This window comes from Notolabrus celidotus, chromosome 13 (assembly GCF_009762535.1).
Source record: "Notolabrus celidotus isolate fNotCel1 chromosome 13, fNotCel1.pri, whole genome shotgun sequence".
NCBI lineage: Eukaryota > Metazoa > Chordata > Actinopteri > Labriformes > Labridae > Notolabrus > Notolabrus celidotus.
The window spans coordinates 16,198,089-16,222,632 of NC_048284.1; the positions used below are offsets into that span (position 1 = coordinate 16,198,089).

General features: G+C 38.5%; 2 protein-coding genes across 4 annotated transcripts; one reads left to right on the forward strand and one right to left on the reverse strand.

The window, feature by feature from the left end:
- Nucleotides 1-3,475: 3,475 nt before the first annotated feature.
- On the forward strand, nucleotides 3,476-11,493 carry LOC117823812. Its single transcript, XM_034699054.1, has 21 exons — nucleotides 3,476-3,639; nucleotides 3,725-3,783; nucleotides 3,867-3,953; nucleotides 4,039-4,160; nucleotides 4,256-4,399; nucleotides 4,556-4,654; nucleotides 4,742-4,912; nucleotides 5,280-5,382; nucleotides 6,291-6,511; nucleotides 6,969-7,125; nucleotides 7,205-7,416; nucleotides 7,498-7,612; nucleotides 7,755-7,954; nucleotides 8,045-8,159; nucleotides 8,234-8,403; nucleotides 8,480-8,574; nucleotides 9,853-9,983; nucleotides 10,348-10,534; nucleotides 10,931-11,072; nucleotides 11,158-11,254; nucleotides 11,342-11,493. The coding sequence occupies exons 1-21, from the start codon at nucleotides 3,617-3,619 to the stop codon at nucleotides 11,407-11,409; spliced, it is 2,718 nt and encodes a 905-aa protein (XP_034554945.1). The 5' UTR covers nucleotides 3,476-3,616; the 3' UTR covers nucleotides 11,410-11,493.
- Nucleotides 11,494-14,104: 2,611 nt separating this feature from the next.
- On the reverse strand, nucleotides 14,105-24,141 carry zpax1 (zona pellucida protein AX 1). Of its 3 annotated transcripts, XM_034700061.1 has the most exons (23): nucleotides 23,983-24,141; nucleotides 23,616-23,782; nucleotides 20,288-22,137; nucleotides 20,131-20,210; nucleotides 19,951-20,046; nucleotides 19,741-19,865; nucleotides 19,020-19,163; nucleotides 18,848-18,937; nucleotides 18,592-18,756; nucleotides 18,422-18,518; nucleotides 18,135-18,352; nucleotides 17,889-18,045; nucleotides 17,595-17,803; nucleotides 17,401-17,518; nucleotides 17,100-17,299; nucleotides 16,920-17,034; nucleotides 16,673-16,842; nucleotides 16,440-16,552; nucleotides 16,206-16,336; nucleotides 15,904-16,093; nucleotides 14,484-14,625; nucleotides 14,277-14,406; nucleotides 14,105-14,202 (listed from the first exon to the last, which is right to left on the reverse strand). In XM_034700061.1, the coding sequence occupies exons 3-23, from the start codon at nucleotides 20,305-20,307 to the stop codon at nucleotides 14,123-14,125; spliced, it is 2,790 nt and encodes a 929-aa protein (XP_034555952.1). In that variant the 5' UTR covers nucleotides 20,308-22,137; nucleotides 23,616-23,782; nucleotides 23,983-24,141; the 3' UTR covers nucleotides 14,105-14,122. The 3 variants fall into 3 exon arrangements, with proteins under 3 accessions (XP_034555952.1, XP_034555951.1, XP_034555950.1); XM_034700060.1 differs by lacking the exons at nucleotides 23,616-23,782; nucleotides 23,983-24,141 and having other exon boundaries at nucleotides 18,842-18,937; nucleotides 20,288-20,418; XM_034700059.1 differs by lacking the exons at nucleotides 23,616-23,782; nucleotides 23,983-24,141 and having other exon boundaries at nucleotides 18,839-18,937; nucleotides 20,288-20,418.
- Nucleotides 24,142-24,544: the final 403 nt, after the last annotated feature.

Sequence of the window (24,544 nt, forward strand, 5' to 3'; positions counted from 1 at the left end):
GCTGGACTACCTAACATGTAAATTACATTCCAGAGACGATGTTTTCCGTAGAACATGGGAACCCTTCCTGATATATATTGGGCTAAATGTTTCCACTATTCTTACAAGAGGCTTTGTGCTATAGACACAACTTTTTAATATCATCACTATTATTATTATTATTTTTTATTCTATTTATTCCCTTATTATTATTAGATATTTATTTTTCCTCTATCTTTGCACTTCTGCTATGTACATTGTGAACCCTGTTTCTGACGCCTGTATTAACTTAACCTGAATGCTAACCATGATATATATATGTGAGCCAAATGTATATGTTTTGTTTGTTTAAAAAAATCTAATAAATATATTTATAAAAAAAAAAAAAATCTTTTGGAGAGGGCACTGCTGGCAGGCTGACTGCCACACTGTATGTGGCAGCAGAGGAAAAGTACAACATACCTTCATAGAATTATTCTAAAAGGCCATTGAATACATTGAAAAATACGTTGATTTAATAGCCTACACCGTTTTACTACTCCGAAAAAAAAAGTAGTAAAAAAAGTATCTCCCAGATGTGTAGATGATGATGTATAAAACAAGTTCCTCAACCCTTAAAGACTAATTAGTTTCTATCCCTAAAATATATGTGGTATACACACAATTGAACAGCCTACGGAAGAGGATAAGGGCCACTGAAGAAAAAAAAAATTAAGGTAAAATGATTATTATTCTCAGATTAAAGTCAGAATTCTGAGAAAAAGTTAGAATTCTGAGATTAAATTCTGAGAAGAAAGTCAGAATTCTGAGATTAAATTCTGAGAAGAAAGTCAGAATTCTGAGATTAAAGTCAGAATTCTGACTTGCTTTTCCATAATAATAATAATTTATAAAAAAAATTACCTTCATTTTCTTTTTTCCAGTGGCCCTAATCCTCCTCCGTAACATCCTTACTGCAATGTTTAGAATAAGTTGTGTGCTTTTGTGTACCTCAGGGCCCACAGGCAAAACTATCAACTAAACTGACCCAGAGCAGGACCCGTAGATCAGTGCTCATCATTTAAAAAAAAAAAATAAGGCCCAATCTCAATGTCCTGAGTCCTGAGCCCTGAGCCCTGAGCTCTGAACCCTGAGCCCTGAGCCCTGAGCCCTTCTTGACTTAATTGACGTCACCTGGAAAGTGATTGAGGGCAGGAGGCTTTAAGCAGTGGTGTGTCCAGAGGGGTGGCCAAGGGTGGTATTGGCACCCCTTGAAATCCAATTGGCCACCCCAGGGGCCACCCCAAAATCCTAAACTATGATTGGCTGTTTGCCTTGTCAGAGGTGGGGTTTATGTTAAAATCTATAATTTGGGATGAGTTCATTTTTATTTATTTTTAATTTTTATTTATTTATTGTCATGCCACCTGTGTTGCCTTCCTGCCCAGGTCGTTATTGCAAATGAGAATTGGTTCTCAATTAACTCACCTGGTTAAATAAAGGTTAAATAAATAAAAAAAATAAAAATGCTGGCAGTAGATTTCTTTATTAGTGCCCTCAAATGTGACTTTGAAAAAATATCTTTTGTAAGTCCTTAAAGAATTTAGCTTAGAAGATTTATGCCACTTTGTCATGTTTTTCTTTTTTTTTTAAGTCAAAAGGAATATAACAACTGTTCAATACTTTAATGAAAGTAGGTTGTGAAGACAGAAAGGGTAAATGTTATTAATTGTAAATGCACTGGCCACCCCTGCCTATATGAGAGCCTCAGTAGGGCCACCCCAGTCAAAATGTTCTGGACACACCCCTGGCTGTAAGGGCTCAAACTGTAGAACTGGGAATGGGACAGCACTTTGCGACTTCTCACATAATCTGCACGTCACCAGCTCACCATAGCGATATTAGGAATTTATATTGCACAATTTTTACTTTCCTCAAATTCAAGGTGCTTAAAGGACTGACTGCCTGATTGTCATGTGATCCAGGCTCCTACCGTACAGACTGCCTAACCACATGATTTAAAATATATAAATAGGCGGAACTATAAATATATAAATTATACTGTATACACATATATGTGAAGATAAATAGATTAAGGCTGTTTTCTATATTTATACTTACAGGCAAAAAAATTAATCCAGTAAATTTCATTGCAACTTTCATGCTTCTTTTTTACTGCCACACTTTTTTAGATTTAATGTTACGACGCTCGTTTACCTTTCCAAGCTCGCGGGCTTCCCCTGGGAATCCGGTGTTTCACGTAACAATGCTATGAACTCTGGGTAATTTCCTTACGCTAAGTCTGCAAAAATGTCCACTTACGGAAAGGGGGCATATAGGGCTCAAACAGTCAGTGAGAAATCCCTCACACACTTGATGATTTGATAGTGGGACAGCCCTAAGCCCTCACGAACCTAGTGGGAACCCGCCTCAAAGTCAATGAGTGTATGAGGGTAGACACTGAGATTGGGCCTATGTTTGATGAATTGCAGATTCTACGGAAGAGGATTAGGGCCACTGCCAAAAAAAATTAAAATTAAAACTAAGTTGCATTTTATTTTTTTATGATTCTGAGAAAAAGTCGGAATTCTGAATATAATCCAAGATTTCTGACTTTAATCTTATAATAATAAAAAATATATATTGCATATTAATTTTTTTTCAGTGGCCATAATCATCCTCCATACATTTGTCATAAATGTTTTAAATTACAAAAACAAATCTCATTATCCTTTAAAAAAAGTAAAATTAGATCAAAATCTGGTTTATTGTCAAGAAGGTTTTCACACATCCTGAATTTGACCTACATTAATACAAACAGAAGTCAAAGACAACTATTCGGAGTAGAAATTCTTAAAATAAAAAAATACAATGAAATATTTATCCATATCTTTGCTTTTACCATTTATTTGTGGGAAAAGATGCTGCTTTAAATAAAATAGTTGACCATTCCAGGAAGCACAATTTGCCCCCAAACAGATTCATTTAACCACAAAGATGTAAGATCTCCGGTTCAGTGATGAAAATGAAGCTGTCACCACCTTGGGAAGGAGTCTTCATTATTGATTGGCATATGTCTTGTTTTCACGCTTTTAAAGTTGCTACCTACTCAAAAAAAGGTCTATATTTCTGTTATAAAGCTTTTAAATTCATTATGTAATCTGTTTCTTACTAATATTTTGCACTTTTTGCTCTTTTTTTGTGTGCTTGTGACACAAATAACAAAACATTCTGTAAGATCTTAAGGCCTGACAGTCCAAAAACATGATTCAAAGTATTGTTGAATCTTATCCCACATTCCATAAAATAACTTTGATTTATTTTTTTGAAGCATAGAACTTTGTTTTGTTGCTAATTTTGATTAGCTGGAGATAAACATAAAGACTAACTATACATGAAAAACATTCTTTCAAGTTAACTTCTACAAGTGCAATCAACCTCTGAGTCACACTTCAAGCCAGGTTACAGACACTAGTCTGCACAATTATCCCCATCAGGCTGTAATGGGATTCACCTGTGTGAGGGTCCATTTGTAAAGCAGAAAACTCCCTCATGCAGCCCAAAGGGTAGGCCTTAGTGTTCTTAATCCCACTGCAAACCTCAAATAAAACTGCTGATAGACGGGATTCTGAGGCTAACAGTTTCCACCTTTTGTACCATGGGTCGATTAGTTGGATCGGGGTTCGTGTTACAGTTTTTCTTTATCACATTCATTCACATTTTGAGATATTTCATGCCTCTTCTAAGATGATTCACTCTCTTTCAGGTGGTTTATGCTCCTGCTTGCAGTTGTGTATGTTGAGGCTCAAAACAAGCCGTCTATAAGTAAGTTTCTTTTCTTGTTGTCTAGATTTACAGCATCATTTTTATTTTACTGACTGCGAACTAATATGAGCATTAAATCCCAGATATCCACTCACAATGTCTGGGGAATGTCATGCGTGTGGATGTTGGTCCACTTGGAGGAAATCTTCTGGAAGTGGCTGCTGTGATTAGTAAGCTAACACTTCTGAATTCAATTATTCTTTTACTCTGTCTCACTTCTTTTCTGTAACTGGGCTTCTGTTTTTTCCTCCACAGATAACACTGCCATCCCTCTCACACCAAGTTTAGCCTCTCAGTGCGGCTTCAGTTTGATCATAAAACAGCAAGAGAGTGCCATGATTTATGCCTCCCTTCAAAACTGCTTTGCTCAAAATGTGGTAAGAAAAACTGGAGACATTATTTCGTTGAGTGGCTTCAAATGTGCCTCCTTATGTTGGTAATCATTTTGAGTCACTTTTCCATTTGTTTGTAGGATGATAAAGCTTTCACAACCATATTAAACCTCCGGCTGTATGGAAACCATATGGGTGAAGATGAGCTGTACCAGGTGGCTGAAACCTGCCATTACACTTCTTGGGCCTCCAGGGAAATTGTCTGTGCAAGCAACTATATGGAGGCAAGTGAAGGGTGAAAGGACTCTCAGGGGTCATATTCCAGTCTATATGATAAGTTGTTTTATGTCCTATGTGAGAATCAAGGCTGGTACATTTGATGTCTCTGCAAATGGGAGAGGAGAGATTGATTGTCTCTTATGGTGTGGCTTTATTTCTAGGTGTCTGTGGAAAGGGCAGCTCCAGATGATTATGTCCTTCCTGAAAATCCCAACACAGGGTCGAATCCTACGTCTGGTGACCCTCGACGAGACGCTGAGGTTTCATAAGCTCATCTAACCCTTTTTGATAATTCCCTAACTTCTTTTTCTTTTATTTGATGGCATGCTTTTATATTTTCCCTCCAGAAACAACTCATAGACACAGGATTCAGAATCACAACGCTCGTCTTCTTCACACCTGAGGAGAGGATTATGAATGTGGCTGATGCCCAGAGAAATGGTTATGGGATTGCTAACACTGCTACAAGGCTGTTCCTGAGAAGTTCAAGATTTTCACCTGAAACATACACCGAGAGTGTAAGTGGACTGCAGTCCCTAAATTTTAAACTTCCTCTCAGGCAGACTCTCTGGGTGAATTATTTGCAGTCCATTCGATAACTCACTACTTGCTTACACTTGCAGCCAGTAAACTATTGGATTTAGATCAAATAATGTAATCAAACTGCCATTTCAATGGATTACTTTGTCTGAAATCCAGTTGGCACAGCTATATACATCAGGAGACTACCCTTATTGTATTCACATCCTCTATTTTGTTGAGTTACATGTACCCTGAGGAGTTTAATATTCTCTTATTCCAACAGTGCACACCAATACTCACCCACTAAAGCATAAATTAGACCAAACACGCACTAAATGCATAATGTTCTGTTTAACTCGACAGGTTGCTGGAGTGCCCATGACAGTGCTCAAAACCTCCACAGTGTTTGAAAAGAAGTGGATGGCAACTCAAATCGATGCAGCAGCTGCTTGTCCAAATCTTGATGGTAATGTGCACGTTAGCAAAGGCTCAAAGCTAGCAATACATCTAGCAGTACAGATGCTATGAAATTTTGATTTCTTTTTTTGGTCAACTATTGTGCTATATTTATTTTTTTTGTGGGTAGCATAAGTCTAGTTTTGTTAAGCACAATATGTTAAAATTAGACTACATAGACTTCTTATTTTACCTTTTAACTTTGTTCTTTAGCTGAAAATGTGATTTTAAAATAAATTTAATCTTGTGTAAACCACTCTAATGCAAAGATTAAAATACAATTAACCTCAACAGAGGATTTTGACTAATTCTGGGAGATCTTCTAGCTTGGCTTAATTAGATAAGAATTTCTGAATTGTAAATATGATGGTAAAGCCAGCAGCTGTTAGCCTAGCTAAGTAGTGTATTTCTGAGTTATTGATTTATTTTAAACTCTTAAGTATATCAAGGCAGCGGCCTCATTTACAACATAGCCGAGCTAATACAACAGAAAAACCAAACAGAAGACACACTCGTACAAAATAAGAGAAAAGGGTATTTTTAAACACACAAAAAAGAAAAGTAAAATAAATGTATTGTTTATCTAGAACTAGTAGTTCCCACCAACAGCGTATCATTTAGGCAAGATCTCAATGGTTTAGTTACTTTCCACTGTGTTCCTGTTAATGATTTACATTTCCTCAAATGACTGAAGTATCGATATTTTGATTTGAGAATCGATTTTAGAGCATAAAGATCTGGTATTGATATTTCAGTATTGATCTGCACATGTGGATTGCAAAGAAGTGTCCTCAACTTTGTAACAAGTTTTCATCATTTCTTCATCTCACAGAACTCAAAGCAACCATCTCCTTTCATTGAACAAAATATGAAAATGAAGTGATAAATACTTTGTATTTGTTTATCATCTTCTCACAGGTAGTGTTGCTTTCTCTGAAAACACAATCACCTGGTTCCTACCGAGGCACCTCGACCCTCTGATTTCTTCCGGTCAGTTCCATCTATTGGAGGTCCACATGGGGGTCAACGGCCAGAGGCTGGAGCCTCCTGAGATGGCTGCCAGAGGTTACTCCATGTCTGTCAATGACGACTACATCATTGTTGAAATTCCTGTCGGGGCTGTCGGTGGCCACATGCAGGTAATTGGCTCTGAAATTTACTTCCACAGCAACCTTTATGTTTTTTTAATTCTGGAATGCTTGCAACTAAGTTAAGCCTATGTGGTTTGAAAAGGCTTATAATAAAATGTATACATTTAGGCCATCTTATTTCTACAGTGTCGCAATGTGACAAATGCATAGACGAGATAGTTTTAGAAATGGCAAGACTTTGAGATCTTTACTTTCTCTAACAAAAAATCAGGAGCTCCAGAAAGAAACTTCCCATCATATGGTCTGAAATGAATGTTCCATGTAACCACCTTGTACATATATTTGAAACCAACTTTAGTGTTAATAGAAATAAAACATTACCTCTGTTAAACTTGGTGGTTCCTAGATGAGCATGACTTGACCTTACCTTTTTTCTAATGCCCTTTTTAAATTTACGTGATATTTGCTCAGGCAAGCCCTTACAAAGGATTTTAAATCTCTGCAGAGTCATGTTCAGGATGGTCAGTACCTCACATCTTACAACGTCGAGCCGATGCTTGAGATTCTCTGGGTTGAAGACTCTACTCATGAGGACACGCGATACAGAGTCCTCTTCCCCATAACAACCCCGATTATGCCTCAATCTCTCCAAGTCATCGACAGTGAGTCTTATTTTCTTGGTTCTCTGATGTTTTAAAATAAACCGCCTGCTGCTTGAATTTCTCTGTATTTGCTTTGCAGACACTATCCCGAAGGAGCGGGTGTTCAAAGTGCTGCTTGGGCCCTTTGGCCCCGATGTGGCATTAATGAACATCAGCTTCCCCTCAGAGGTTCTGACCGTGGCTGATTGCAATCTCAGAGGCATTAACATTCAGGAGCACACATATCCTAACAGCAGCTCTAAGGTCTTCTCAGTGGAGGTGCCTTTCATGGACAGGGTCGTGCTAAAAACGGTAAACTATGTTCTTAACTTGAGAGTGAAATACTTTGGGTTGTTTTCTTCGTTTGAATGGACTTTGTTTATCTTCCACCAGAGCGAATCGGGGACTACCGTCTATTCTCTTCACATGGCCCTTGGCTTGCTGGTCCTGCCTGATTTTGTTCCATTTTCTCACACTGCTTATCTGGAAGCCAAATTAGTAGACATTGGTGTGTACCTCAGATAATTATGCCATAAATGAATATTGGTGACTTATGGTGATCAAGGCTGGTTTAGTTAACTTGAATATAAACAAAGCTTAGTTTCTGTATGGCCTTTTAATACAAATCTGTGCATTTCTACCGTTTTCAGTTGCTCCCTCCATCTCTGGTGGCTGTGATACGCAAAACTTCTTTGTCCTGGTGAAACATGGGTCAAAGGGATACAACTTTCAGACCATAGTGGCAAATCAGTTGTTGACCCCTCATCAGGCTCAGCAGTACAACTTCATGGACAACGGAACACACTTCAGTTTTGAGGTGCCGTTTACAGCTCCAGAAGTCGTGTTTGAGGTATGCTCAGAATCTGTTTCATTAAATGTGCAGCAGTTTCTTGGTGCAAGTGTAAGGATTCAATCTTCATTCTTTTTATAATGCCCTCAGGCTGTTCAGTCATCGTCAATCAGGACCAGAATTGATGTGGTTCTGAGGAATCCAGAAACCAACAGAAACATCAAAGACTTCTCCTTGGCTTGTGATTTCATTTCACCACTGACAGGTTTGTTGCACAAAGTCGCAGTCTGTTGTTTAACAACACACCCAATGCAAACCTGTTTCTAATCCTCCTTTCAGAGTGCTTTCCCAATGGAACAATGACGGCCTGGGCTGTCAAACTGGAGTCTGTTCCCAGTCTGAACCTAGCTCAGCTTGCCCTCAGAGACCCGACCTGTGGCCCCGCCTACAGTGATGACCGCTACGCTTATTTTGTCTTCACTGCAAACTCCTGTGGGACGACCAGGAAGGTAGCATGGTACTAAAAATGTATCTGCTGACCGCTATGATGGACCTTAAACTTAATTGGGCTTTTTTTTTTCTTAGTTTCTGCCAAATATGATGCTGTATGAGAACGAAATCTCTCTGCCTGATGAACTTGAGATGATGAGGGATTCACGGAGGGATGAGCCAGAGTACGAGTGAGTGTCTTGAAACCTATAGAGAAACAGTCAATTGTCAAAGGATTCATCTATTTTTTTGCATCTATTTTAGTTGATTACACCATTATTCATCTGCTCTATTTTGATGTTTTTCTGCAGTTTGGGCTATTTAAACATGTCTTCCCTCTCTCTGCAATGCCCATGCTGCTGCTGGTTAAGCTTTGCATCCTCCTATCCAGTCTTAATGCCTGTATTTACCTTGCAAGGGATTTTGCAATGCACTCCATGGAAATCAAAAGGCATGCGGCTTTAGAGGGAGGACTCTAAGGCTATGTTCACACTGCAGGCAAAAGTGGTCCAAATCCGATATTTCAAGTGTCAAGTGACCAGGTCAGATTTTTTTTAGAGGCAGTGTGAACACTCATCTGGCCCAAATCAGATTTTTTAAATCAGAATAAGACCACTTCCATATGTGGTCCTGAATCAGATACAGATCTGATTATTTTCATTGCGACCTCAGTGTGAACGGCCAAGGCGGATGCGCATTTGATACTTTCACGTCACTTTATAGCGACACAAGTCACAATTCTGCGCAGCGGTAGCCTTTGCAAAAATGGAGGATAGCAACGATGGAGCAAGTCAATGGAGGGACAGCGAGGTCTTGGACCTTGGCTCTCTTTTTCTTTATACTTGACCTCCTCCGCACCTGGTAATTCATTCTCCGGCTCCCACTGCACAAAAACTTTGTAACAAAGTCGAAAATGCTGACTTCCTCCATGTTTACGTTTGTGAAACAGCTGCATGTGACGTCATTATTACTGTTCTTTTGCGCTTGCGGGGCAGTTTTGAGCCGCAAATAGTTCACACTGGTATCGGATACAGGTCGCATTATAGATGGTAATGTGAACAGGCAAACAAATAATTGGAATTGAGCATTAAGCTTTGCAGTGTGAACGTAGCCTAATAAGCAGAGCATATAATGCCAAGCATAAGTGCATTTCCATTTGGCAATAAATGGTAAAATCTGAGAATGTTCTTGAGTATAATAATACAAGACCTCTACTAAAAAGGGATGTTTCAAAGTTATCTACAGCCCTACAAATAAAGGTTGACTGCCTCAAAAACTAACACCTATTTTTTTTTAAGATATTTAGAATGCATAATCAACACTTTTAGAGTAAGTTGAGTTAAGCTGTTTGTCAGACCTGTGTGAAATACGTTTTTTAAATACATTTTGTCAACATCAAACATATCAAAGCCTTAACTAATACCTGTTCCTTTTTTTTTTTTTTCCTCTTTTTTTCCCTCCTTTTTCAGGTTGAAGGTGTCTTGTTATTATGAAATTAACAAAACGCACGCTGTATCCTTCCACACCAGACCTCGCAGGAGTGAACCGTATGCTGAAAATGCAAAAGGAGAGCTACAGGTGGAAATGAGACTGGCTTTGGGTAAGGAAAGGTCTGGATGTAGTTTCCCCAGCCTGTTGTGTCTAAGAAATTTACCCCAAATTAGGGATTAAATGCGTAAGTGAGATTTTGTCATGGCACCATGTTGAACAAAGAAATTGGTGGATAGTCAGTAAGGAAATGATCATGGATAACATCTAAACTGAGTGCTCTCTAAAATACATCTTAACCTGGTCATGTTGGTCAACTTATAGGACTACTTGTGATTATTATACATAAATTAATTTCTAATCCTAATGATACATTTTGCAAGATGCAGGTTAAAAATCTGTGCACAGGAGTGTCCTATTCTTCAGTATGAACCCTTGATAATATTCAGGTAAACATTCTCTCTCTCTTTATTCAGACAACTCTTACAGAGAGTTTCACAGAGTTGAGGATTATCCCATAGCGAAGTACCTGCAGCAACCCCTGAATTTTGAGGTGGAACTGATGTCTACAAATCCAAAAATATCCCTGGAGCTGGACAACTGCTGGGCCACATTGAATGAAGACAGTACATCCCAACCAAGATGGAACCTAATCATTAATGGGTAACTTCTGAATCTAGACTTGTATGCTAAATGCTGCTTGGGAGAAAAAAAACAAACTAACATTTTCAGTATTTTGACTGAAAGGATATGTAGCATTTTAACTGGAGTGTATGGTCCATGAAATTAAAAGCAGCCTCAATGTTCTGCTTCAGGTTCTTTGCATCCTGGTTGCTGCAGGCATGGCTCCCAGAGGAAAAGAACTTGGATTAACTAATTGACACGCTGTTTGCTGTAAATGAGGAATCAAATGCCTCAATTTACCACTTTTGATGTTTAAAGAACTTAAATATGGTCAAACTGGTCATTAAATAAAAGGAAATGAAGGACCAAATCTTAACTTAAAATGGTTCTAAGATCTAAAGTTTTTTTTTTTTTTTTTTTTCTCCCCCTTTTCAGCTGTCCAAACCCTGTTGATCCGTACCAGCTCATCATTCACCCTGTCTGGCCTGGTGGCAGAGTTCAGTATCCTTCTCACTTCAAGCGCTTTGAGGTTCAGATGTTTGCCTTCGCTGAAGATGAAAATAACTTTAGCCGACAGGTAACCTCATATAAAAGATGCTCTTTTTGCTTCCGATATGGAGAACTTGTGCATTAAGTCGTTAATATCTTTACAAACCTTGCAGGTGTTTGTCCACTGTGACGTGGTGATCTGTGATCCCAGAAACCCTCTGAGTGGAGTTTGCAGTGGACCCTGTTCAAAGCAGGAAAACAAGAAAAGAGGTAGAATATCTCTGTGATTGGAAGGGAAGTACATTTCCTCAAAGTAGCTTTTATGCTCATTATTTTTTTTTATTCTTTGTCTTCCAGGTCTAAGAAGTGCTGTTGCTGATGGTGATTTTAAACATGTCTCATCAGGACCTATTATTCTACAATGATAAACCATATTAAAGATTCTTTTTAATTAAATTCACTCATCATTGTTTCTATGAAAAAAATAAAAATAAAAACCTGAATTCAAATGGTTGGTTGGCTCCAATAAGGGTAATTGGGTTTGTTGCCTCTCATAAAGTAGGAAAGGATGACTCATAAAAATACAAGTCAAATGTAGCTTAAAAAGATGCAGTTAACTTGAGTTAACACAGGGTACACCAGTGTGTGTTAAAATGAGGTAGAACGTGTCATTTTGTGGATAGACCAAAGACTGGGGGGATGCTGCTTTCCCTTCTTTGTATAGCTTATTTGTTTCAGGCACTCAGACTGAGTTAAAAGATGGAAGTATACTCAAACTGATGCACACTTATCAGATTAGATTAACACGTACTTTCATTTAAGGCTTTCACACACTGGTCATGAGTGGACTGCATGGGTTTCAATGGTACTTTCACCATAGCCACTTCAGAAGTTGTTAGTAAATCATCCCATACACAGCCATCCACTGGCCAGGTGTAGGCGTACCAGAAATGTTTCAGAATTGAGATGGCTGATGGAATGCCATACAGCTCAGGATTATCTCTCAAATTCTTCCATTTCTTGAAGAACCTCAGTTTAAAATTCCAATCATACGTCATTTAGTTTTTCCTTACAGGCAGGAATTTGAGTTTAAGTTATTTACTACCTTTTTATAGAAATCTTTGTATAATCATTTTATATGGTCAAGTGAACCAGTTTTATCCAAGATTTTGAAGCATGATTTAATTTTCTATGATTAGATTGAGCAACATCCCTATACATGATTCCTTTCAGTAAGCAAATGTAAAATTTGAGGTATACTCCATTTCTTTTTACACAAGGATTTATTGCATTTGCTGAAATACATACATGTATTCTCTCACAATCTTGTAATAAATCCATGGCTGTTTTGGAAACAGTCTGCTACATACTACCTACTAATGTACTACAAACTGCATTTGAATATAGTATGTAGTATGAGTGTTCTGTTCGATCTGTGTTGCAGTCAAGCGGCAACCTCCGATCTCAAACTATAAAGCCCATGCGGAAATTTTATAATCTGCCGTTTATCAAGAATCCGCTTGAGGCTGGCTGCAGAAACAACGGAAACCACATAGACACCAATTCACAAAAGACGATCTTCGCAGCATTAATAAACATGTTTACAGCCTGGTTCAAAAAACAGCTTGGCTCTACTTAATTGATTTCTTTATCGGCACACACTGTACGAGGGGTGAATTTGTTGGAATGCGTTAGTAAACAACGGCCAAGCTGATAGTGAAACTGCTTCTTTAGCATCCGCATATGATTTAAAAGGTTAGGAAGTGGTTTATATGGAATTTAATAATTTTCACAGCACCTAAAAACTGAGTGCCCCCCATCAAAAAAAGAAGAGGAAAGAAACAGCAGAATGAGCGCTGTGCATTATGGGAAACAGTCCACGAGGCAGACTGGTCCAATGCAGACTGTGAAATTTTCCCAAATCAGTAGACATCCAGGGAGTTTTGGCTTACTGCAGATTTTGCTCTTGTTCACATACTACTTACTACATACTGAATTTTGGCCAAATCAGTACGTACTGATAGTATAGTAGGCGGTTTCGAAAACAGCCAAAGTCTTTGTTTCTGCCTTTTGTCGAGTGTATTATCCAGAACTGTGTTGAAGCTAACAGAGTTAATTTTGAAAACTTAAGAATCAGCTGCATAAACAACATAACAATCTCAGATGCATAAGGGATGGAGGCAGATATTAATCGCAGCCATCTGTTAGCCACTGGAAAGAGTGAGAATGCATTTGACCTTAAATCCTGAGTCAATAATTGTCAGAGTTTCAGGAGGAGTCTAACACAATGATAGACTTACATAAGACCAGATTTGAGATCAATTTCACGGACACTTGAAGCAAGGCAAGGTGAATGCCCCTTTGAAGAACTCTGAATACAATTTATAGTATAATTTCAAGGTTGCATTTGCTGCTAATCAAGCTACTCAAGGAAAAAAAATTACCCTTGAAGGCAACATTAATCAAATTGCTTTCATCTGTACAAGGAAAAAGAAGTCTACTTTTGGCTTTTCCAACCTTAGTCTATGGGGGTGCCGTTTGTAAAGTTGTGCACACTGAAAATAACAGCTACAATTCTCCACATTTAGCTCCAAAATGTCATAAAAATGTAGAGTGCATTTTTAAAAGTATTGAGGAATATACTTCATTTAATTTTGTTGTGAAAAATATGAGTTAAAATCACTGCTAAATGCTAAATATAAATGTTAAATATAAATGCTAAGTATAAATATAAATGTTAATTCTTAATGTTCAACGTTAAATCTAAATGTTAAATATAAATGCTGAATCTAAAAACAATTGTTAAATTTAAATGTTCAATGTTAAATCTAAATGTTCAGTGTTAAATCTATGTTAAATCTAAAATCTAAAGCATTTACATTTAACAGTGATTTTAGCTCAATATATTTTTCACAACAAAATTAAATGTGAAGATCAAATATTTCTCTAAATGTGATTAAAAAAAAAAGTGACTTTGAAAAATGCACTCTAAATCTTTATGACATTTTGGAGCTAAATGTGGAGAATTGTTGCTGTTATTTTCAGTGTGCGCAACTTTACAAATGGCGCCCCATATTAGTCACTTGCATTCATGTCATAAAAAGTAGAATAGACAAAAAGTTAAGAACACAAGTTTATTCAGAGTTTCAAGTCTGGTGACAATAGAAGAATGGGTCCAGAGGAAAGCCTTTGGTGTTTGGAGTCTGTGCTTCTTTGTTCTGGAAAGAGAAGTTTAGAAAGTCAAATCGACACGTCCAGTTGAAAAAACAACTCTCCTCAAACTGAGCCTTACCTCTTTTCACCCCTTTTATCTCTTGATGTCTGGAGTTACTTGTGCCTTGAGTTTGCGCACACTGTCCTCTGCAAACACCGTCTGCTCGACTGTTTGGGTCACAGATTACTGCATCACAGTGGACGTAAATCTGTGGACGGAGAGATTCATTACACAGAGCAACAAGCCGTTAACCAGGAGAAGTCTTATTTTAGGGTCAATTTCTACCTCGTCTTTCAGAACCTCTTCATCTCTGGTGAAGGTGAACATCTTTATAGAGAAGCGCTTGATGTGGGATGGCACCGTGACTCTGGAGTCCCTTACTGCAGGATGGAAGAGGGTCACATAGCCGTCATCGGGATTCTCACAGCTAGTAAAGAGATAAAATGCTAGATTGAGATGTCTGAATGAATCATGGCAGCCTTTCAACTCATGAAATTTAGAAACAAATGTAAGCCTAATTTCAATAAAACTTTAAGAAAAGTACAATTAGCAATTTAGCTTTTGAAGGACTTTTAAAAATAAAAAATAATTAAAACTACACGTATGATTATGGTCAGGATGCCTCAGTGATTTTTAAAGTAAATTACTATTCAAACAGAATAAATATTGTGCATCAGAAGCACTACCAACTGTGAAATCTGAGGGAATCATTTCTTTTAGATGCATAAATTATTTTCTTAAATAAATACTTCAAAAAAAAAAAAAACAGTTTAAAATTATCCCACTTATTACCTACCTACCTACCAACTAAAATTTTTAGTGCAGCATCTGCAGCCTGTTGCACCAGCAGTGCGTAAGTTGTGTCCTAAATTAGAGAATAAGGTCATTACTAAACCATACGTTGAAACTAGTTAGTTTAACTTAAGTTGTGTCACTGTTTGGTTTCACCACAGAGACATGAGGTTTATCTTAACTAGTAGACAGTAACGTCCAAACTAACCACAACATTGTCGCAGATATGACGTTTACATTTCCAGCAGCCAATCAGAGGAAAGCACCAATTTTGATGCAGGGATTATGTGTTATCTTTCATGCCTAATTGTCTCAGAACTGACCAACAGCTGAAACAAACTAAAGTAAGGTGATAACTACAGCCTAAATCCTTAATCTGCAGTGTCAATAATAAGTGACTTCGAGTGGTAAATCAACTACAACATTTTAATACTCAGGAGCGCAAATCTTGGTCATCATATTTTTCTAAAGGATGTAATCTCTCTTGGATATCGAGTTGCAGACATAATCTAGCTGGGAGAACCTTCTGTATCTCCTCATCCTCCAAATCATCCCACCTTTCAAAACGACACGCCATGGCAGCCGATATACTCTACAGAGGGCTTTACACCTACTAGGAGCTAAGTGTAAGAAATACGTTGTAACTTAGGCTTACGTTAAAAACTCTCAGCTGGTGCAACGCCCAAAATGTTAGTAGAGTGTAAACTCATCCTAAATGAGAAATTAAGTTCAAAACTAGGCTACGTTTGAGTTTACGCACAGCTGGTGAAACAGGCTGCAGGTCTTTGGCTCACCCTGCCAGGATTCTACTTCACTACCCCAAGAGCGTAAAAGCACAAGGGATCATGTCGAAAGCAGTTGAGGTGAGCAGTTCCACAAGAAACTGATGGTTCAGTGTTTTGTGGTACACTACCTGTCCACAATGATGTCCCAGCTGGGCACTGACGTCCTGTCCTTGTGCAGTGTCGCCCAACAGTTCTCCAAGATGAGCTCCAACTGCGGATCAGTCAACTGCATCAACTCCACCTCGAAATACAGAGGCTGCCTCAGACGTCTGACCACTGGATAATCTTCAGGGTGGTAGAAGAGCGTGTATGAAGGATCTGTTGAATCCCATTAGAAGAGAAGGAAAGCTTTGACCACAGACATTAAGTGTTCATGTTTCTAACATGCACCAACGAGATCATTCGTGCATTTAGCAGAAGTCCAGGTTACCATGAGACAGCCTCATTTGTACCATCAGCTGTCCTGAGCCAATCTCTGCTGAGGGCGCACTGCTTCTGGGTTTGTAGCCGAATGAAACGCTTTGTGTGTTATTGACCACAAAGTAGCAGGAAATTGTTTGCCTGGAAGATATAAAAGCATGGTTTGCCTAAAAACCCCTGATCAGATAGTACGTAAGGATAAAAAGGACTGTAACAGACTACCTACTTGTAACAGACTACCTACTTGTAATCAGGATCAATGGGTGAGGTGTTGGCTACTCCTCTTTTGTTGTAGCTGCGCTTCTTGTTGTAATACAGGCCAATTTCATTTTCATACAGCATGTAGTTATCAAAGAACTAAAAAGGAAAAACAGTTTGCATGAGAACATTTCTTTAAAAAAAAAAAAAAAAAAAAAAAAAAAAAAAAAAAAAAAAAAGGGACACTTAATCTACACATCTTAATGAAATTGAATTTACAGTTCTGGTGGTGCCACAGGAATCCACACTGAAGGAGAAATGCGCAAAACGATCGTCGCTGAACACAGGTTTGCAGGACGGATCTCTTAGAGTCAGCTGACCGGGGATGAGATTATGCACAGACTCCACCTTTACAGCCAGAGCATTCATTGTGCCATTTTGGAAGCACTCTACAAGAACAAAGAAATCAATTACACACGTTTTTCAATGTTTCAAAGCAGCAGAACGCACCATAGGAGCAGCTTACTGGTTGTGGTTAAGGGGAAGTGACAGGCCAGGTACAGATCAGCAAGCACCCAGTTGTTGATTGGCTCGTATAGAAGAATGTCGAGTCTGGCTCTGACTGAATCCGACGCCAACAGCTGGAAGACACAGATAAGTTATCCAGTGTAGATGATTTGTGGTGATATTTTGCAGTTTGACATACCTCAAATGCTGTGTCTTTTGCATTGAACGGCACCACGAGGCTGAAGTGCGTTTTGTTCTCTCTGAAGTTGTAAATCTCTGCCATCTCAGGCGTTAGCAGTCGAGGCCCAACCATGGTTTGAAAGTTGTTGCCTTGGTTCCCGTATGTCACGCTGACGTAAAACAGGTTCTGGTCACAGGTGCCGGTGACAGTGGGTAGCACTGAAAGCAGAGGTAAACACATTGAACTCCCAGATGTTTTTAGGCAAGCACAGCCTCGAGATTGTTAAAAAGGCAAAAGGAACAAATCAATAGGATCTCACCGACATCCTGCAGAGATGCCTGCAGGTTCTCTTGATGGGCAAATAGAGTTTCCTCTGGCAGAATGACAAACCCAAAGACCAGGGGGAGGAAGTAGGATGTAACCAAGGGCTCAGGGTTCTACAGAAAGTAAAGAAAGCTCAGCCATACATGACAGAGTTGTCCAAACACAAGCAAGATTAAGTATTTCTCATACGTGCTTCAGGACAACATCAGCATTAAAGGGCACTGTCAGAGAGACGCTCTTGTTTCCGTTGGGGAAGACGTGCGTCTGGATACTGAACCCTCTGGCATTGATTTCCTCCACAGTGAGAACCCCAGTGGCAAATGAGATGTTCCTCAGCTCCACATCATGAAGGAAAGTCCCCACATGAACACTGAACATGCGGTCCTCTGGGATAGTAGCTGAAGAAAGCAAAAGGTTAAAAGAAACAAGGGTTAACCTTTTCTATGAGCTGGATTCTCTCACTCTAATAGAAATTAAACTCACTGTCATAAGCGTGTGGAGGTCGGGGCATCAAAGGGGTGGTGATGGGGAACAAAACCTTGTATCTAGTGTCATCTTGGGTGTTGTCGACCCGCCACAGCATCTCCAGCATGGGCTCCACAGAGTACGTGATGTGGTATTGGTAATCTGGGGCATGGCTCTGCAATTATTCATGACGTTTCAATAAAACATTGCAATGGACCTGGTGACCAGAGTCCTTGCATATCAAATCTAGAGACTTCCTCACACCTTATAGTAACCGTCAGGCGAGCCCACTGGGATCTCGATGATAATGTGGAAGTCTGTGGTGGTTAGCGTGTACCCCTGTGTGGCCATCTGAGAGTGATCCAGCCGCTGCCCGTTGATGCCCATGTGCATTTCTATGATTTTAAAGCCACCGTCTATCAAAGGAGTCACTCGGCGAGGCACATGCCAAGAGATTGCATCCTCAGTGAAAAGGACACCACCTGTTAACAGAGAACCAACTGTTTGTATCCACCAACTTAACTCATATGCTCATGCTGCTTGTTACTCACCTGTGGGACAGGCAGCTGCCAAGTTAACCACATTCAGACCATGTGGTCCCTTGTAGTACGCACTCGCTCTGAACACTTCCATAGGGACTCCAGCCACCTAAGAGAGTATTTTAATGTTATTTATAAAGAGGAAAATAATGAAAGTAGAAGATCTGGGTTGCTTTGCTTACATCCTCTGAGAAAGTCTCTGCTGTGTTGAATGGGCTGCGCATGACCAGACGGTTGGAGGTCATCATAGCACCATAGCCAGCTTGCTCGGCCTCCCTCAGCACCATCGACACCGGCTCTGGAGTGTAAAAGGTCATCTTCCAGATACCGTGTGCTGCACCAGAGGCCTATGGAGAACAAAGGGAAACTTTAATGCTTCCCATTTCTATTGCAGAGACTTCAAATGGTGCAATAAATGCAATATAATACAACTTCTACTTCAGGGACAGCAATCATCTTGGAGTTGTCTTCCGGAGCTTGCCCCTTAGTTTCAGCTTGTGCATCAGGTGTGGCCATGTAGTTCGACACCTGAAAACAGACCCTTTATAAATCTAAACATTGTTGCGCATTAGGTGGGATGGTTAAAAAGCAGAAATGTAGAGTGACATACTTCCATGTAGTTCCTGTCACACAGAATCTCTCTGGAGGCCCAGCGAGTGTAGCTGCAGGTCTGCGTCACATCATGACTGATAACATCTGATGAACTCTGGCTGTACATTCGCAGTCTTAAGCCCATATTGAACGTGGTATCTTCCTGTAAAGTTAATCAATCTTTATTGATTTAGTGCCAAATCAAAACAAACGTTATCGCACAAACAGAGCAGGTCTAGTCAATACTCTGTTAAATTATTAACAAAGACAGGATAAGATCCAGTCCCATCTTACAGACAGGACTCACTATGAGCAGAGCACTTTGCAGTATTTAGCAAGTGACTGTGGCAAGGACAAACTTCCTGTAACAGGCAGAAACCTTGAGCAGAACCAGATTAATGTTAGACAACTTTTCTAAATCTCTAGGAGTGTACTAGGTTTGGTTCAAATTTAAACGGTTTGACATTTTTGGTGATTTCTTTAAAATGATGTATGAACCTTGGTCTTAAGAATTCAGGATATTTGATTTGTGAAACTTATCAGTTGCAGGCTAGAATTTTGTTAATTACGTCATAAAATAAAATCACTATCCGGTCACTACAGAAAGCCCATGGGAATTAAAAGCTGTCCACCAAATCATGCAGTCTACTCAGCAATACATTAGGGAGTATATGGACCATATAAAGTGTGTAATAACTGAAAAACTGCAACTACAACAATATAGCCTCAGCTAATCCTACTTTGTTGTCCACATAGCAGGCCATCAGAGATGTGTAGATCCTGGTGTTTCCCCATGGGTCAGACTCCATGCTGTACCCACACTGAGCAGCCAAGCTTGGTGTCAGCACAATTTGCTGGGTGCCATCTGGAAAGAAAAAGGACAACACTCACAGGATCACCTTTTCTGGTGATGAACTCATCTGCTCACAGTCAGCAAATTTTACACTTACTAAGGGCTTCCACTTCGAGCTGGTTCCCCACTGCCAGAGCTTTGTCCAAGGAGAGCCTCATGAGATTCCCTGCACAATCTGACCTTAATCCACTGCCTGTCAGAAGAAAGAGTATGTATGAGGTAAACTGATTTTTAAAAAAAGGTAATGTAAAATGATTTTATGTGAATGAAGCCTTACTTGACTGCAAATTATTTTGCTTTAATTTTGGCCTTGCTTGCCCCAAGAAGATTACGGCGGCCATCAAGTTCCAAAAAAACCTTAAAATTGCAGACGTTTAGTGGCATGGAAACAGGCAGAGAACATTCAATGAGAAGAAACTTGAAAACAAACTTACATGTTCTCAAGCGTCCACATGTTGCAGTCTAATCACAGTCAAACACTAAAACAACAGGAGTCCAGCAAGCCCCCAGCAACAAACCAACCCTGGCTGCTTAACTCAGTCTCACCCAGGTGTTTTATGTATCGGTTAATGACAATGCACAGCTGAGGTACATCAGTTTCTCTCCACCCACTCACAGGCAGCTTCTAAGAAAACTGTGTACAATTAAACAGGGATAAAAAGACTCACTTACTTTAAAAAAAAATTATTGTTCACTTGATTTAAACATGCATACATTTGTTTTTGGCACCAGAAATATATTGTACTCAAGACGTCCATACCATCATTTTAATCATTTGCTCACTGCTAAATATAGAGTAAGTATAAGATTTATATGAACATATATCATCATATATCATATGCTTTAGAACTTTAGAAAATATCTGAAATGTGCAACACATGCAGGGGCGTGTCCAGAACTGTGCAGTGGACAGTGCATTTACAAATAAATAATATTCACCCTTTCTGTCTTCACAACCTACTTTCCTTAAAGTATTAAACAGTGGTTATATTAAGAGGCATAAATCTTCTAAGCTCAATTCTTTAAGGACTTAAAACATTTTTTTTTCAAAGTCACATTTGAGGGGCACTAATAAAGAAATCTACTGTCAGCCTTTTAACTAATCCCAAATAGTAGATTTTAACAGAAACCCCACCTCTGACAAGGCAAACAGCCAATCATAGTTTAGGATTGGGTGGCCAATTGGATTTCAAGGGGTCTCTGGACACACCACTGAACACATGGAATAAAAATGTTGAGCCCCCCTTCCATGAATATCAAAGATTTGTTCAGCAAGAATTTGTAATGCAAGTTTCCAGGGATAAAAAGATAACTGCCTTCCATTTTTTATATAAGTAAAAGACTTGTCTTCATTATTAGTGGTGGACTATCTTAAAATGAAGTGTAGCATGTTCTGTGTTCACTGAGCAGACCTTTAGAGGAGATAGGTTTAATTAGTTTAATAATATGTAAGAAGATAATAGTGATGGACTCAGGCTGTCTCTGCTCTATCAGGCATTTCTACATAAATCAGTTATTGCATGTACCACTGATTCCCTATGAATTTAACAACTTTGTGAAAAGATGTCACTTAATATGTCCAACTTCAATAAAAAACGTTTTCTCTTTACAGCTGAGACGCCTGTATGTGAAACCTTGATTACAGTTTGTTTGATACCCACTAACCTCCCTCACTGTCTTTATTACTGACAGTAAAACCAAAGCTCATCATTTTACCTGCAATGCCAGGGTCGCTCAGTCTCGCCGTCTACACCCAGACTTATACAATTACATTATTTTATTTATGGGGCTATTACAATTTTTCAAAATGAAGCAGTCTTGACTCAGTGCGCAAAATTAATTTTCAACACTCTGTTGAACAAAGACCAAGATAAATGTCTGCCTGGATCAGTGGGGTGAAAACTTTATGTGCATGTTTTTGCATTTTGAATTTATCATGCAGTCTTTTTTTTGTGTCATTGCAGATTGTTTAGTTGTTTGTGCCTCACTTATAGGTTAATATTAACGCTGATATTTCACGTAATAATACAACATTTTATCTTCAGATTCAATGATGACATGTTCATTTGTTGCACTTAAAGTCAGTTGACAATCAGAACAGTCATCGTTTCACATTCCATGGTATATGAAGTATGCACTCGGTAAACCATGAGGTTTCAGTATCCCCTGTTGGTCTTATGTTGCTGATCCAGAAGTGTCTGTTGCAGGCTCACTTTGGCATCTTCAAAGTCTGGATTGAGCTTTAAAGCTTGCTGGAAATCACTCTTGGCGTCATCGAAAAACCCTGCAAGACCATAGAAAGGATGAAGACACAGTAAGTGTTATTATGACTTGTAAGTGCTGTTTGGAGTTACTGGTTTTGTTTCTCAGCAACCTGAGTAAAAGTGAATTCACAGCCCCACCTAGTGTTGAGGACACACATACAGCATCATCACAGCAAATAACATACAAAAAGGGAAGCATAAGTCAGTAGTTTACATTTGCCAGCCACCTAAGACCGTTGTGAAGAGTGTATAGCTGATTATAGATCAGACTTCTATTTATAGCGATGCCTCTATGTCATCTAAAAAAGCAAACAAGACCAGCAGCTACAAAAAACTGAGGGATACTGATAGTTCCTCACAGAAGGTTTGATATTGAAATGCATACTCCCTGACACTGAGGTGTGTTTTCATAAAAATGCAGAAGTGTTGTGCAATCATATTATAAAACAGATATTTCCAATGAAGTTAAACATCTATCGGCTGTTAGTTTGAGTTCTTTTGATCCTTTGTCATGTGTCTCTGAACCTGAAGCATACAAATATCAATTTGATTGACAAAACTAACTAAACTCCACCACAAAGGAAAAACAGTACATACTAAACAAGAATCATATTTCCATATTAAGTGTGATCATGGTGGCTGAGCTTTCTGTCCACTATCACATGTACTTGTGGGGTTTTATTTTGGGGCTGATATCATATAATAATAATAATAACTTTAATTATATAGCACCTTTAAAAACAAATGTTTACAAAGTGCTTTGACAAACAAAGCATGGTTCAGATAACAAAGTAAGCATTTAGATAGCGAGGAGGATTTTAACAATGCAAAACAAAATGCATCGCAAAAGGTTCAAAAGAATACACGTAAATTAAACAGAATGAAGTGGTGGGACAATAGACCAGTAAATCATTGTTGAGGGAATTTTCAAGGGTAAATAGATAGTAAGTAAATAAAAATAAATAAATAAAAATGGATGAGTAAATAAAAATAAATAAATAAAAACGGATGAGTAAATAAAAATAAATAAATAAAAATGGATGAGTAAATAAAAATAAATAAATAAAAATGGATAAGTAAATAAAAGCATTAAAAGGAAAATAAAAGAGGTTCGGGAAAATTAGAAAGAGTGAAAAGGATAAATTAGGAACATTAAAATAAAAAATGAAAAACAATAATAACAATAATAAATAAAACAATAAATAATCAAATTAAATGTAAAACAATTAATTAAAAAATATTGCTTGCAGTCAAATAATAAAAAAAGCTCCTTATTTTCTCATTCATGTGCATGGCTTTTCATTTAATTTTTATAACCCACTGTCTGGTTTGGATTGTTGATCATGTCTTTGGATCAAACATTTATCATTTCATACAGTTAAAATCCACTATTAATTTGTTTCCAATCATAGGGTAACCATTTGATCATATCTTGAACTCGACATGTATTTAAGAGCTCGATGTAAGCAGAAGTCTGAGATAGTGTGGTTATGTTTACCTAATCTATAGTGAATGAGTCCTCTGTTGTAGTAAGGCGTTTCAAAGCTGCTGTCAGACTGTATCGCTGAAGTGTAATCCTCCACTGCTTCATGAAAGTCCACTCGGAGGTACTTTATCTGTCCACGGTTGTTAAAGGCAGCGGCCAAGTGATTAGCGTCACATCCCCTGTGGACACACGACACAGGTGTTACCCTTTATTTTAACCTGAAGCAATCTACGTCAAATCTTACTGGAATAAGGAATACAAAGGTGAATAACGATAAGCAAAGCTTGATCTTAGAATTACACAGTAACCTAATATGACACAACACTAGTTAGCTTCTGCTGTTAGCTCGGTTTACTTCTCCTGAAAGGTCAAACGGTACCTGGACTGTAAACATGAAGAGATAAACTCCGAGTATAATTCTTCCGCCTGTTTATAATTCTGCTTTTTAAACTCAGAGTGAGCATGTTCAAGCGTTTGAGAAGTATGCTCCTCCATGAGTTAAAATCCTCTCAGGTTTGTTTTCTTACTGCGGATATGACGTCATGCAAAAGGACGTCCAATGACGTTTTAGAGCGTCTCTTGTAGACGCGCCTGAACCTGGCCTGAACATAAATAAAATAGAGCTACTTGAAATAATAGTAAATATCATTTTTTAAAAGGTGGAGGTTTATTATTTTCACCTCAATCCATTTATTACCTCGAGTTAATGTATTATCAAGATGATTGTGATTATATTTATATATTTAAATCTAACTATACATAACTTACTGTAGATCTTTTATATGATGCATACACTATATTTCCAAACGTTCCAAACACATAGTTTTTTGCCTGCTTTCAAGTTTCATGTCAGAATCAGAAATACTTTATTTATCCTGGGGGGGGGGGGGGGGGGGGGGGGGGATTCAGTCATTAAAGTTGCTCCTATACACAATTAGTTA

Excerpts from the sequence above, each read along its gene's own strand:
- LOC117823812 (XM_034699054.1), top strand. The coding sequence starts at position 3,617 with ATGGGTCGATTAGTTGGATCGGG. Across the intron at positions 3,640-3,724 it reads GGTCGATTAGTTGGATCGGG|GTGGTTTATGCTCCTGCTTG; the intron begins GTTCGTGTTACA and ends ACTCTCTTTCAG. Across the intron at positions 3,784-3,866 it reads TCAAAACAAGCCGTCTATAA|ATATCCACTCACAATGTCTG; the intron begins GTAAGTTTCTTT and ends ATTAAATCCCAG.
- zpax1 (XM_034700059.1), bottom strand. The coding sequence starts at position 20,307 with ATGTGGACGCTTGAGAACAT. Across the intron at positions 18,046-18,134 it reads CGCCTGACGGTTACTATAAG|AGCCATGCCCCAGATTACCA; the intron begins GTGTGAGGAAGT and ends GAATAATTGCAG. Across the intron at positions 16,553-16,672 it reads CCTGTGGCACCACCAGAACT|TTCTTTGATAACTACATGCT; the intron begins GTAAATTCAATT and ends TTTCCTTTTTAG.